The 15,803-nt window shown below is 41.9% G+C and overlaps 1 protein-coding gene across 10 annotated transcripts in view; it reads right to left on the bottom strand.

Moving 5' to 3' along the window:
- The window catches only part of DMD (dystrophin), a 1,009,769-nt gene that overhangs the window by 604,774 nt on the left and 389,192 nt on the right, over positions 1 to 15,803 (bottom strand). For all 10 annotated transcript variants that reach the window (XM_081858834.1, XM_081858841.1, XM_081858836.1 and 7 more), the window contains 4 exons: positions 12,070 to 12,189; positions 5,061 to 5,162; positions 4,525 to 4,632; positions 187 to 366 (listed from right to left, as the gene is read on the bottom strand). In XM_081858834.1, the coding sequence (XP_081714960.1) occupies positions 187 to 366; positions 4,525 to 4,632; positions 5,061 to 5,162; positions 12,070 to 12,189 (510 nt within the window). The remainder of the gene's footprint in view (positions 1 to 186; positions 367 to 4,524; positions 4,633 to 5,060; positions 5,163 to 12,069; positions 12,190 to 15,803) is intronic.

The raw sequence follows: 15,803 nt of genomic DNA, 5'->3' as shown, positions 1-15,803 counted from the left end.
AGAGTAGAAAACCCTGTGGAAATGAAAGGACAGGTTTTACACACCCCTATTCTAGTTCAGAAGAAGCTCATGTCTAAAACAAACTCAGAATGAAAAAGATTTGAAACTTTGCCAATTTCACTTCAGTCACTTCACAGGCATATGATTTAACTGTCATCAGCTGACAGGACAATAGTGATGACAAACCTGCTTAGAACTGCTCTCCAGTTTCTGTGCCAAACTATCCCAACGCTGAGCCACATTTTCCAACCACCCTTCCAGCTTTTGAGATAGAGCTTTACTCTTCACAGCTGAAAGGAGATCTTGGCTGAGTGAGTTGAGTTTATCCATAGTCTTTCTCTTGATTTCCAGTTCTCCTTTCAATATCTGTAAAATAGAAGAAGTCATTCAGGAAACGCGCTGATAATTGATTGATGTACTGGTACATCTTAAAAAGAGCAGGAGATGGTAAAACTATGATGTGATGTGTACAATGGGCAAGAAAATAAACTGTATTCCAAAACATCTGGGAAGCAACAGGTGAGGGAGAAGATTGGACTACACAAGCACCTAGACTTGACATAATGCCTCTATGCCATATTCTGAGGCTCCTAAAGAATTATTTTATTAAAAAGTGTTGCTTACTGCACAGTCCTTCTTACAGCTACCTCTATGAAAGCATGATTTACTGTAAAAAGGAATGTTGTTATAGTGAGACCATTAGAAATTATGAGCAACACGTGTTTTTCGGTATAAATGTACTAGACTAACTGAGTGCATTTTATGATTTGTTACCGCAATAAGCCTACAATATAAACACTAATGTTAAAAATAAGTTAATGCAAGTATATTCACTAATATACATGCAAAGCAGCAATTCTAAGCAGATTTTCATAGATGACCTTTAAACTAATTGAGTCCCAAAAGACATTTAAATGACAAATGAAGCAGACTTTTAAATGTTAATATGGAATGAAGTATATGATACAACCCCCTCCCCATTATTATTATGAAGGCAACTACTGGTTGTTTGGGGAGAGTATCTGAAGCTCTGGCCTCAACCAGCCATGCTGGCTTGGGTTGATGAGATTTATAGTCCAAAACATCTTAAGGGCACAAGGTAGGCTGCACTAAATTAGCAAATAAAAACTTACTATATTACAGCCTAGGAATTACAAACCAATGTAATTCTCTAGATATAATTTATCCAGAAAAACAGTTAACACTGCTATAATTTCCAGATTTAACATTACTTTGCTCATCACAGAGATGATGTGATATTGTTTATGTCATTTGATGTTTTTTTCCTTAAAAAGAAAACTATAGGCTTCTAACAGTCTTAAACATAGTCCAGGTTATCTAGATGCTACTGATACTCTTGGTGCTAAATAAGACTCAATGAGAAAACTCTTGGAAATCCCTGTGTATTCTTCAACTTATCTTTACACTTACCCAGAATTCATAATAAAAATAATAAGTAGGAAATGAGAAAAAAGGTTATGTTTATCAACAATAACTTCATATTGGTAATCAACCTAATGAGTCAGTCGAAGTTGACTGGAAAAAGATTTCGAATCAATATTTTTCTTTTTTACACTGAACACAGTAATCAAGTATGCCTTTTTTCATTTATGTATTTTTAAAATAGATATCTATAACCTGCCCTTCAGTAAGTGCCAAGGCAGCACACAGTAAACATTAAAACATCATTTCCAATAAACACTAAAACAACAGTAAATCAACATTTAACATCTATATGAAAGTGCTGCGGAAGGTAATCCTGAAATTGGCTTGTGGATGATACTCAATTTTTTATCTCATTTTCACCTCATTTTAGGGAGGCAGTTGAAGTGCGCCAGCCACTCTGGGCAGCTTCCAGCATATATAAAAACATAGTAAAACATTAAACCTTAAGAAGCTTCCCTAAATAATGATAACTTGTTGAAGAGGTTGGATATTGTTAAATTTATTAACTTCTAAATATACAGGCATTCTTTAGGGATTACTTCTGTTCTATTCTGTTTCTACTACTGTTAGTTGCCTTCAGGCTCCTTGGAGAAATAGGCAGGACAAAAATTTTAACACACACATGACCTGAACAAGAGTGATCATAGGGTCACCTATGTGTTGTCAACACGCAGCCCTTTGATAAACCCATGAGGGGTAGTGCAGATCCTTGAGCCAATGTCTGAGTGCTGCAATGGGTTATGAGAAATTACATCCAAGCCAACCTTCAAACTACCACAGGACTGGATGGAAGCTTATATCATCTGTTCTGGGAAACGCCCATATATTTCCCACAGATTCTCCTTGGCCCTATGGTGCTCTGTTGGCAGAAACAGCCAAGGAAGGGATGCCTTTCTCTAGTTTTGGTTAGCAAACTGCTCCGACTACTTTTCTCAGATAAGGATTTAATCATGAATTGTGCTATTTTCATCCGGATTTGGGAAGGCTTTAATTGGTTTGCTTTTGTGATTATTGCTCTTTTCATCAATGTTGTTGACCACATCAGATATAATTCTGATGTTAGAGAATAAGGTATATAAATTCAAAATAAGGAATCTAAATTAAATAGACTGTCTCGCTGTTGGTACTTTTCAAACACATCGTAGAATAGAGTTGCCTCAATGAGCTATGCCTCAAGAGTGGTTTGTCTCCCTCTTACCCCTAGTTCTGGCGCTTACACTGGTTGATCAAAAGGCTGTACCAATATTCCTTAGGTTTTTCAATTAACAGGAAACAAATATGTTTCTCAGAAATAAGAAAAGGGGTGAGCTTTTCAAACGCTAATTGAATGATTGTCATTTGATTGGGGTCACATCCACACCATATAATTAAAGTAATGGCTTCCTCGCAAGCATCCTGGTAACTATAATTTGCAGAGGGTAGTTAAACTACAAAACTTGTTAAAATTTTAACTCCAATTAATTTCATTTTATTTCCCTAATATTTCTGGTACTGAGTAAAATCTAAAAATCTAAACTTTAGTCAAAGTAAAAGATTAACAAATACAAAGAACACCATCTGGTATCTCTCTCTCTCAGACTCCCTTTAGCAAAAACAAGGATTTGCTTTTTCAAATTGTTCTGCCAGTATTTGCCCTTTTCAATATTATGGGGCTTGTGTTGAGGATTGATATAGATATGTGCTATATTTTAGCCTATGGAAATTTACTCAGGTCATAGGGTTAGGCACAGTTTATCAAGAACAACGTATGCTTAAGGTTATGCTGACAGATGGTCACAATTTTTGATCTCCAATTGTGACATATTTTAATGAACATTAAATTTGTAGTCACCGTGTGTGTCAGCAGGGACGATTAGCAGCAATTTTAAACCAGCTGTCAGGTACCTGTTAATTAGTTTGAACAATCAAATGGCAAGATCTTTAAATTATATAACCTTTCTGCTTTTTCACAACAAAACTGACATTTTAAGGTCTGATTATGGGACCAAACTTACTGTAATAATTTCTAATTTATTTTTAATATATTGAAGGCCACAGTGACTTTTTCCTTTCGTATATCCACAACATGAGGCAAGGCTACAATAACTGTAACACTGTTATGTAACCAAAAGAGGCGTCCTACTGCCACCCCTCAATGTGTCTGTGTGGCATGAACCTCAGCAGTTATTTTGGCACCAGTAGGAAAACAGAGAGCTGGGTGTGAGATTCAAGCTGTCTTTTTAAAGGCAGCAAATTGTACCTCCTGACATGTTCTTGGCCATTTACCAAAATTTGCTGAATGTTGGGCTTTCCAGGTTTGAATTGGTTTTTCATTTCTGCTTCGCTAACACTGTATAGCACTCCTTTTATATTGATCCTACAGTAGCAAGGGCAGAATTGTTTGGCTAGGAAAATATACTAATCTGTAAAAGTCACTGGCAGGTCTATCAAGTTATATAAATAATGTAACTATTTACATAAATTAGGTTCATTTCAGTGTACTGGAAACATCAAAACAATGTAAAAAAGTTAAATATGTTGTTTTTGCAGCTATTAAAAAACTTTAAAATGATGTAAACAAAATCCAGTCATAGTCACTTGACTGATGTTTGTTCCTGACCACAGATGAACATGTGAACTACGGCCATTTCCTTTTTCCTTTTTTGTTTTTGTCAGAATACTCTGACATCCCTAGTGGTGGACAGCTATCAGGAATAGGGCTTTCTCAGTTATAGGTCCTCATTTGCGGGACTCCTTTGGTTACATATTCGACTGGCACCTACCTTGATGGTTATTAGGCAACAGATAAAAACACTTCTATTCAGCCAAGCATTTAATAACTATTATTGTTATTGATGTTTTATGACTGTGATAACCCTGTTTACTAGAGATTATTTTTCCTATATTCTTTTCAAAATACTTTATTGTTTTACTATGGGATATATATATATATATATATATATATATATATATATATATATATATATGAAGTAAGTAAGTAAGTTGTGAGATCCCTTCAAGACTATTCTGAAAGATGGAATATAAACGTTTGAAACACATAAACAAACACAGAGAGATAAAGCAATGTAAAAACCCTACAGCCAACTTTTGCAGATTTTCCAACATTTCTTTCTGATCTTTGAAATCAGTGGTATGGATATTGTCGAGAGCATCTTCCTTCTCAGAAAGCCATGCATCGAAAAGACCCTTAAGAAGAAAAAGAAAATCCTTTAGTAAGACCATACACAAAGTATTGTTAAGCAAAGTATTGTTATTATTAAGAAAGCAACAAATGCAGGGCCGGCCGAATACATTTTGGCACCTAAGACAAGCCACAAAATGGTGTCCTCCCTGCCAGGGAAGAAGGAGTGAGTGAAGGCCTGCCTCTGGAACAAGGGTGGGAAGAGACCAACAGTTCCTCCTATTCGCCAAGAGGCTACTGTAGAGATGGCATTGCTGGGGATGCCAGGAGGCAGCCAGCAGATCCAGCTTCCAAGGAATGCACCACAGCTGCCACTGTCACTGTGGCAGCAGCAACAACAACAACAACAACAGGCAAAGCATTCCTTGGAGGCTTCACCTTGCCTCATGGATGGGTTGGCTCTGAACAAATTGGTACTGCTAACATTCCTCACCTGTTCTTCAGTAAATTGCAGCCATTTTCGAAGGACATCTTGGAGTAGAAACCAGCGATCCTCTGTCCATCTGCAAATTGTAGCCCAGCGGTCTCCTAAATGCTAAAAAGAAAAGGTAGAACATTGTAAATATGCTATAGTATTGCTTTAAGCTCAACCATTTCATCTGGCGCTGAATACATTTGAGAAAATAAGCTGTAACTTTTTCAGTAACATTCTAAGGGTCCCTATAAGTCCATAAAATATATGGCCTTGAAGTCTTGTTTGATGAAGCACATTACTGAATTGCAATAATAAAATTATAAAATTAAAAAGATCAGCCATGTTAATATTAAAAGTATGGCTAGTACTCTATGAAGTATATTAAACATTGTGCATAAGCGTACAATGCTTCTAAACACTGTAATGTTGAAAAACACATGTAAAAATATAACTAGTAACTGCTTACCAGCTAATTATATTAGTTTATTCTCTTTTTTCTAATCTTAGCAAATTTCAAAATATGAAATAACCCACTGAGACCTTCAAATTAAAAAGTGTACAACAGAGTTTGTATTTCTTATAGCAGAGGCACTTATAATTAGATAGACTATTATGAAGACGCTGATGTTTTGGATTACACCGGGAGCCTAAACATGTGGGCAGAAGCTTGTATGTCAAAAGCCAGCAATAAATCATACAGGGTAAGTGAACTGTTTATTGGAAGAAACATGATCTGCTCAGGAGTGCCAGCAATTCTTCTTCAGCAAGTCTTGCCCCATGAGGCAGTTGCAGAGACTAAAGGTCCCTGCCTTCCCGCAGCTGCCTAAGTCTCCTCTCTGCCTCTCGGCCTCCCTCTGATTCTGAATTTTCCTCTGCCACACCCTGTTACCTCATCAGCTTCCAAAACCACCTCCTCTCAGTCTTCTCCCTCTGACCATTCATCATCACCCTATCACCAATCCCGGGACTCTGAGTCTTCTTCACTTGGGGGTTCTCCAGTTGGTACTGCCCACCATTTGTCTGCATCAGTCTATAACATTGTAATTACTTGTAGCAGCCGTTGATTCTAAAATATGCTATGGCCAGAATAAGGCTATACATCCACATGATATGGCTGCCAGCCTGCCCACTCTGGCAATGCATAGCAGCACCAGATAAGAACAAGGGCACTGCTATGACTGCTTTCCTATTCTCTGCGGCTGAACAAGAATCCCAGTATTCCTGGAACAAGGACAGTGATTTATAGAAAGGAATGGAATGTGGCTTTCCACCAGACAGCAGTTGTCAGAAGCCTTTAGCTTCACCCTTCTGACCACTTGGAAGCTTTTCTCCTACTTTAAAGGGTTCTTCCACAGATGCATCGTCATAATTTGATGGCAGGCAATTATGTGCACATTTGCCGGGCCATGAAATCTTGCACCTCTGGCAAACTATCACCTCACATTACACAATTTCCATACTGAATGCTTTGGACCAGGTACCGTATTTTTCGCCCTATAGGACGCACTTTTTGCCCTCCAAAAATGAAGGGAAAATGTGTGTGCGTCCTATGGGGCGAATGCAGGCTTTCGCTGAAGCCTGGAGAGCGAGCCTGGAGAGCGAGTCTCTCGCTTTCCAGGCTCCAGGAAGCTATCCGCAAGCCTTGCACGCCCGGGGGGAGTTCCCCCGGGCACGCAAGGCTTGCGGGCGGCAGCCTGCAGCGCGGAGCACGGGGCGCCCTCCGGAGGATGCCCCGTACTCCGCGCTGGTGTTGGCAAGCCTTGCGCACCCGGGGGATCTCCCCCCGGGAGTGCAAGGCTTGCGGGCGGCAGCCGGCAGCGCGGAACACGGGGCGCCCTTCGGAGGCCGCCCCGTGCTCCGCGCTGGTGTCGGCAAGCCTTGCGCACCCGGGGGATCTCCCCCCGGGCGCGCATGGCTTGCAGGCGGCAGGCGGCAGCCGGCAGCGCGGAGCACGGGGCGCCCTTTGGAGGCCGCCCCGTGCTCCGCGCTGGTGTCAGCAAGCCTTGCGCACCCGGGGGATCTCCCCCCGGGAGTGCAAGGTTTGCGGGCGGCAGCCGGCAGCGCGTAGCACGGGGCGCCCTTCGGAGGCCGCCCCATGCTCCGCGCTGGTGATTGGCAAGCCTTACGCACCCGGGGGATCTCCCCCCGGGCGTGCATGGCTTGCGGGCGTCAGCCGGCAGCGCGGAGCACGGGGCGCCCTTCGGAGGATGCCCCATGCTTCGCGCAGGTGCCCGCAAGCCTTGCGCACGGGGGGCGCGTGGGGTGCCCTGAAACAGAGGGCTCCCCATGCTGCGGACAGTAGCCTGCTGCCCGATGCGCGGGGCGCCCTGAAGCAGAGCGCCCCTCATGCCAGGCGGACATCGGCCAGCCCCACAAGCTCGGGGGACAGCGGGGAGGCGCAGCACCGCCATCCCACTGTTCCCCGACCTGGTTTTTTTTTGGGGGGGAAATAAAGGAAATTTTTTTTTCCTTTATTTCCCCCCCAAAAAAGTAGGTGCGTCCTATGGGACGGAGCGTCCTATGGGACGAAAAATACGGTAATTTCATATACAGTAGTACCTCGGGTTAAAAACTTAATTCGTTCTGGAGGTCCGTTCTTAACCTGAGGCGCGTTTTCGCTAATGGGGCATCCCACTGCTGCTGCGCTGCCAGCGCATGATTTTCATTCTCATTCTGGGGCAAAGTTCTTAACCCGAGGTACTACTTCTGGGTTAGCGGCGTTTGTAACCCAGAGCATTTATAACCCGAGGTACCACTGTATTCAGCTACCAGTTATAAAGTATACTGTCATAATGCTGTCAGAGAAGAATGCGCAAAGTGAGGCATTAATTATTTACTGTCAAAAGTACAGTTACAAGTCATAAAAAGGCATGCCCATTAGTGCTGCGTCTCTCAGCTACTCCTAGGTTTGCACCCGATGAGGCAGTTGCCTCAGTAGAGAGGCACGCCCCCAACCTCAGCTTATGTATCTCCTCCAGCCAAGCTGCACACAAGCAGGCGAAGACTCCGCCTTAGTGTAACCTTCTGCTCCTCCCACTTCAATCCGCTTCTGGTCCTGGGAGACAGTGAAGCAGCAGAGGTGAGGGCAGAAGGAGGTGAGGAGGTGTGGAACCCCTTGACTCTACATCAAGTTTTTTAAAAATTCTAGTGATATACCTGCTTTGCATGCTTCCCTGATATACTACAGTGGCATGCTGTGCTTCATGTTTCCTTATTACTGTCCATTGGAATTAAATTATTTGCCCTTATTTTAATACTATGAGAATTTATGTCTATATATTGCACACTTCTCTGAAAAAGGTGTGTCCGTGTGAGTGCGTACGTCCACCCACACCTATATATATACACCCACACCTATATATATACTTGAGTCAACTTCACTTTATATGTATAAAAAAGTATTCCACACAAGCTCCACACAAGGTCTGTGCTCTCTCTTTAGAAAGCGTGTTCTCCTTCATGGAGAGCACGTGTTGCGGTGGGGGCCGCCAGGACACTCCAAAGTTGGGGGCGGGCTAATTAATCGTTGGCCACTGATGCGATTGGGGCTTCCCTTGTTGTTGGGAAGAAGTTAATGTTGCCATTTGTTGATTGGCAGCCAGAAATGCTAAAACTCCTTGCACGAGGCTAGGGCTTCCTCTTTTCGACCGTGCATCGGATTGCCCGTCCCCCCTCCCTAGAATTAGGATTGTTCGCTTTGACCTTGCTATGCCTGTCATGGGGTCGTCTGCTCTTGGGGCAGGGACCCGGTAGGAATTTTGTCCATCTGGCTGATTGGCTGGGGCCATTTGGTTTTTGCCTACTGCGTAGCAAATCGTCACAACTTGTAAGGTTGCGGTTAGGCATTGGTTTATGGTTTGGCTGGTTGAGGGGCAGTGGTTGAGTGCCTGCCCTTGGTAGGTTGAGTGCCTGCCCCTCTAATGCTGCTGCTGCAAGGGATTCCGTTAAAGGAATTGGGAGCTAACTATTGCTTGTCCACTCTGTCAAGGGGGCTCGGGCCATAGCAATGAGCTCCTGGTTGCATTTGGGGTGAGGGCAGGTTCCCTGCTCCGCGTAACCCCCAAGTGTATTCCCCTATTCTGACTTTCGCATCGTGCGGAATGTCAGTCTGTCCCCCATGGTGGGGGCAGATAGTCGCAACCAATGCCTAAGCAACCACTCACAAATTTGTATTTTAATAAAGTTGTGGCCAAAATTATGCCAAAAATCTTAAACAAAAAATTCTGTGTGATGTGTGAGTTATTGGGGTGGCCCTGGGGACCTCCTTTAAACTAGACGCCAGCACCAAGTGAAATGATTAAAGGACGCTCAGACTTGGCACTTTCTTTGATACAATACTGCCCAATTTGCATGCTGGAAGAGGCTTCACATGCTACACCAAATCAAAACAAGATGACAAAGTCTACTTGAAATTAGCATGACTTCAAAGAGAAGCAAGAATTACACTGCTCCGAGAATCACATATCAACTGTTTGACAAGATGCAAAGTGTTGAAACAATCAGAATGATCGAATAACAACATTGGTAAGAATTACAATTCAGTAGCAGAACAATTAAATATTAGGGGCTTTTGAAGTAATATTTGGTAACATCAAATAATAATCAAATCTCTTAAGTAATATTGACATGAAGCAGGTGCCTTCGATGTACTCTTTCTAAGAGCCTGCTTTAAACATTTTTGTTTAGGTAAGCCTATTCAGGCACATATATGTTGGTGTGTTTTTAACACTTTTTAGTTTACTGTTAATTCTAATTATGCTTTAAAAGTTATAAATTGCTTGCTTTTCACTTTTTATTGATAATATTTCTTGTAAATTTCATAGAGGTTTTATTACAATCAAGCAGTATATAAATTTTGTAAAATAATATTTATTCAGAAGCCGTTGAAAATGTCTCTTTAGACATTTCTTCCTAAATTAGCCTCATTTGCCTTCAGTGATCTCAGCACATAGCCAAATCTGACATCATGACACGTCATAACCAATAATTGTGGTCACCAGAATTCCAAAGTCATTGAGATCATTATTTGACTGATCCAAGAAACATTGCTCCAAAACTGACTCGGTTTCATTGGTCATTAGTGATGCTGTCATGTTGTAAAATCTAGCTGAATGCATCATTCTGTTCATTGATTCTTACTCGACAGGCATATGACTGTCTCACGAAGAAGATAACCCAGTAATAAAATAAGAAAAAGACAACCACAATGGTGGAGGAGCATCAATAGATAGGAGAAATGAAGCTAGTGAATAAAGAAAAGTTAATATTTGCACAGGTAAGATTTTGGAGGGAAATTTATGCCACAAACATACACATACAGGAAAAATATTTACTCACTAGCAAAGGTATTTATACTCACCTCCCTGGTCCTGAAACTACACTACAGTTTTAGCCATACATTTATTTATTTATTTGTGTGTTTTGTTTTTAATGTAAAAAAATAGAACAACAGTCAATAACGAACTGGGAAAGCAATCTTCAAAACAAGACTAAAAACTAAAGTAAGCTAGAGCCAGATAATATCATTCAGAAATCAAGCCAAAGGCCTGGCAAAAATGATTTAATATAGCCAAAAAAACAACAACACCCTCTACCCCCAGAAACAACAACTAGAAGGTTGTTCTTTCAGCGTTGTATTTCAAAGGTGGGTGCCAATACTCAGATTCACACAAAACGCACCTCAGAAAGAGGTGGGACACAAAAGGGGGTCTCCCCAGCTGATGTTATTGGACAGGAAAGATGATACAGTCCTTTAGCTTTCCTGGTCCCCAGTCAGCAGCACACTGAGCTTTACCCCTCCTCCTTTCAGTTACCGGCAGCAACACTCAACACTGGTAAGTCAGGGGAGCAATGCTGTCCCACCAACTGCTCTTGTATCATTCACATACAAATGGCAAAAGACTCCAAACCTCTGGGTAATTTCCCTGTGGTTACTTGCAATGCCTAGCCACACAACTGTAGTTAAGAGCCTGTTCAAGAATTCCTTTAAGGAAAACAGAGCTTGAGTGTTGGGTGCACACCTCTCCCTTCACCACATGGAGGAATTAAGCCAATGAACAATGAGAATTATTTTAAAACACATGCAAAAGGTATCTGGCCATCCAATAAAGCCTCCCCCTTCCCAGTTCTTTCAATGACAAATCCAGGTATTTTTGGCTCACTGCCCCTACCCCTTTGTGGGATCGCAAAGTCCACCTCAGCACTGCCTATTGGAAAAGGGTGGCTGCATTGCCTGAGCACTGTGGAGGAGCAAGAACAAACAGCAGGATGAACCTGATGCTGAATGGGAGGTGGGTTGAAGCAGTGGTGGAAATGAGGATGTCAGAATGTTGGTGGACAAAGCAGTGAATAGACTTTCTAGAATTTTGCTGGACCAGCAAGAAGCTGGAACGATGCCAGGGGCTTCTGCTGTTTTTTCTTCACTAGTCCCTCCTACCTGCCATAAATGCATCAGTGATAGACTCAGTAATCACTAGTGGCAGAACTAGTGGTTTTAGGGACTCCAGCGGTGATGGGTCTGATGTGTGGACCCAAACAGATGGCCAAACATGTGAACCACCACTACAAGGCCTGCATTATTCTCAGAAAGAAACTGGATATCCAGTAGTATAATGTGTTCAAATAAGGTGGCATGAACCGCTTGATACTTTCACCCTGTGTGTGAGGGAGGGGATGAGTGTGTCCAAGACACTTTACTGGGTTAAGAGTTCTTCCTGGAACATTAGCATTTCTAGTGTGATCAATTCCTTCTTCTTATATTAGCACTTCACCCTTCAGGCTGTCATACTGAGAGAAATGTCTCCAATATGTCCAAGGCATAGATGGGAAAGGAAAGTAATAGTTACTCAGTCAACATGCTATATACACTTAAAAAGATCAAGATTTTTATATACACTGAAGTTCATGATGCAAGAAAAAACAGTAACAATTCATTCCTTTAATTTATGACAAGTTCTTATCACAACAGAACTGTTTGCTGTAGAATGTGTGATGCTATTTGTCACAAACATACCACTTTAATAATTACCTGAAGTTGTTGTTCTAATGCAGCCGTAGCTTTGTCTCCACTAGCTTCATCTACTACAACAACCATATGTGTGAGGGAATTAACCTTGACTTGTTCCTGCTCCAAGGCTTCTTGAATGGCCTAAGACAAAAAAGGAGGGGGAAACCACACACACACACAAATCACTTATGTGTTGTTACATACTTTGATGAAGTAAGCAGACTAGAAGTAGGGGGGGGGGAGAGAATATTGTGGCAGAAATGTATGCCTTTACAGTGACAAAACACTTCTATTTCCTCTCTCCCTCTTGCCCCCGCATCTTTTCCAGAGGGTTTCCTCTGATTTTGAGCATGCAGGGATGGAAGCTGCGTAGGGGAGGAGACTGGAAAGTTCCGGAAATGTTGGGTATCGCCCAATATCTTCCTCATTTTCACAAACCTTCAAGATATGCAATCCTAAATATTTTTACTAGGCAGTATAATTGCAATCCTTTACACACTTACCTGGGAGTAAGCCCCAATTAACTCAATAGGACCCACCTTTTGTCAAGGGCACTCCCCAGCCAAAGGAATGCACACGCCAGATAGTTAACTCTTTATTGTCAAAGCTGGCACTTACAGTCACTTCTTTGGCTCTGAATACCCACACACACCAGTCTAGCATCTCAGCAGCCATTCCCAGGTCTGCACTCTATGGAGCAGTTGCAGCAACAGCAGACAAGTCCCCTTCCACAAGTTTATGTACCTTCCCTCAATGGGCTGCATGCATGTAGCCAGAGACAATACCTATGTGGAAAGCTTCCTCTGCTCATACCTCTTCAATCCCCCCTGGTTCTGGGAGGCAGTGGTACAGGAGTGGGTGGGGATGCACCCAGCCCTACACTTGCATGACCTGTCTCTTCCTCCTCTTCTTCCGACTGATCCTGTGCTCCACCTCCCAGCTCTAAAGCTGCCTCTGATTCTTGCCTCCTACCTAGCACAGTTGTCCACAATTCACTGGCCTCCTCTCCTGAGTTGGACACCAGCCCCACTTCCCTCTGCGCACACTCATCTGTGTCCTGCCGGTCCCTGACACCTTTGAGTAAACACGCACAACATTAAACTACAAACATTACAATTACTGTTGTGCTTAGTGAATATATATCCATGTGGTATGGCTATAAAGATGTTCTAGCTGCCTGTTTCAGAGTGCAATAATAATGTTTCCCTTAAACAGAGTGTGTGGACTTTATTCTTTCTCTGGTGGGAATGCTTTTTATTAGCACTCATGAGTCTGTTATTAAATGGTTATACTGTATTGACTTCTGAGGAGCTTCCTTTGATGCTTTTCATCAGCTGAGATGTAGAAGTTTGCCTAACCATTGCTCAGCTCTTTTATCCAATTGCGGCCAGGGGGGCAAGGTGTGAATCAACCTAAAAGTCCTGGGACCTATCACAGGTTTTTGAAGGCTTTGGGGAAAGGGAATATAATCAGTGCTTTAGGTATTAGAATTACTTTCATTTCTTTAATCTGGGACTAAAATCAAAGAATCACAGCCCCAAAATGGTAAATAAATGCATAATTAAATAATAAAGTGTACCAGGACCAAGAAAATTGGTCTCTTTCCTACAGTAGCTCTTCAATTTCTATCTACGGGATAGAATAGTTTCACAACAAATTATAAATTAAATTGTGAAATGCAACAAAAGAATCCAAAGGATATTAGAAAAAGCAGGACTGTTCTAAGGTAACTTTCCAAACTCTCTTTTTGTCCAATCTCCATCAGTGCTCCTGCTGGGAGAGGAGAGTGGAATTTACAACAGAATTCATTCCTGCAAAATTCAGCATATACAGAGGAAACCAGTATGTTGGATGGGATGCAAGATTATGGTAGCTTGATGTATTCAAGAGAACACTGTCAACATATATTGTTTTGTAATATCATGTACCATATTTGATACTGTCTAAGAAATGACTTATGCCAAGGAAATAATGGCAGTGTCACCATCCTTCACCAGAAAGAAAGAATAACTTAATCTCATGACACTTAACCTGGTTTGCAACAACATATATACAGGTTACACAATTCAGTATCCTGCAATCATAAGCCCTGAACCAAAATTGATTTGTTTACATGTTCAATATGTTAATCAGACTGAGTTTGAAAATCAACAACTTCTAGCGGACTTATGTTTCAACCTGCTGCAAATTTTCACATAAAAACCAAAAGTTATGACTTGGAGGTAGAGTTTACAGTTTATTTATTTGAATTAATATTTCTATATTCTACTCTTCACCTCATAGAACATTTATTTTCAGCCATGGATGCTGGGACTGGTGGCAATTCTTCCAGTCCCTGGTGAGGAAAGATGCTTAGATGGGGCCTGGAAGTGCCTCCAATCACAGCTGCCTGCCCCACAGCAAGGGCTATTTTTGTGTTTGAGAAGGGGACTTGAGAAGAAGGGAATAGAAATAGTGCTCAGCCCTCACCAATTATGCTACTGTTCATGAATGAAAGTTCATCTCCTGTTCATCTTTGCACTATAAATGTAGATTAACTATGCTATAAAGGGGAAGAGCTTGGTACATAATGTACCTTAGCTCTCTATTGGACAGTTAAGGAAAACACACTGAGGTTAAAAGCGCTTGATCAGAGTGAATACACTGTTTCCATGTCAATGGTGTTTTAATTGTCTGCCATAATGTCAGTGGCACTTACTGCTAATGTTAAGTGGCACACCTTCTACTAGGGATAGCATTCAAAGTAATCCCTTTTGTTATGCATTTGGTAACTTTATTTGCATCCCAACCTAGTGGGAGAAACATCATTGTTGGTTGGAAAATTTAAGATTTAGGTACCAGTACTTCAGAGGACTTAGGGTTAAACCATAGAGCCTAGGACTTGCCGATCAGAACGTCGGCAGTTTGAATCCCTGCGATGGGGTGAGCTCCCGTTGCTCAGTCCCTGCTCCTGCCAACCTAGCAGTTTGAAAGCATGTCAAAGTGCAAGTAGATAAATAGTCCAGCGGAAAAGTAAACGGTGTTTCCATGCGCTGCTCTGGTTCGCCAGAAGCAGCTTAGTCATGCTGGAAGCTGTATGCTGGCTCCCTCGGCCAATAAAGCGAGATGAGCGCCGCAACCCCAGAGTTGGCCACGACTGGACCTAATGGTCAGGGGTCTCTTTACCTTTTACTTCAGAGGACATGGCTTTGAGGGCAAGCCAAGACTACCACTTTCTGACAAGAAATCAAATATAGTTACAGGAGGGGAACCACTCCTCATATAGAAGGTCAAAGGGATTTTGGAAGTCTCATTGATCTCTGTATCTTCCAGGATGTACTTTTTAGATAACTAGACATTCTGGTCAGCTCATAGGCTCCAGAAGATGCTTCCTTCTGTACTAGAAGAATGTTAAGATTAATGTAGAAGCCCTGGCCTTAGGAGTGAACCATCTGATTGATTTTAGTTTATTTAAGTGAATGATCACTATTTTAAGGTCTGTTTCCCCTATCTGGGTTAAGAAAGAGAAAATGAAACATTAGGAGCTGAGCCAAGTGTTAAATTTGACAGATGAGGCAAATAATGCAGACAAAAAAGTAACCATTAATGCAGCATTTACCTTCAAGGACAAAAGAATTAATCATCCTTTTCGGAAAGGAAATAAAAGGTTACAAAACACATCAGAGAGGAGTGAAGGAAAATAATTATGGTGATGGTATTAGATAACAGACCTAAAGAGAAGCAGACATTTTTGCTGACCTCTCTACCTACAAAAA

This window comes from Podarcis erhardii, assembly GCF_964252035.2.
Source record: "Podarcis erhardii genome assembly, chromosome: 4".
Taxonomy (NCBI): Eukaryota; Metazoa; Chordata; class Lepidosauria; order Squamata; family Lacertidae; genus Podarcis; species Podarcis erhardii.
The sequence above is the reverse complement of the archived record's forward strand: the minus strand, read 5'-3'. Positions and strand labels throughout refer to the sequence as shown.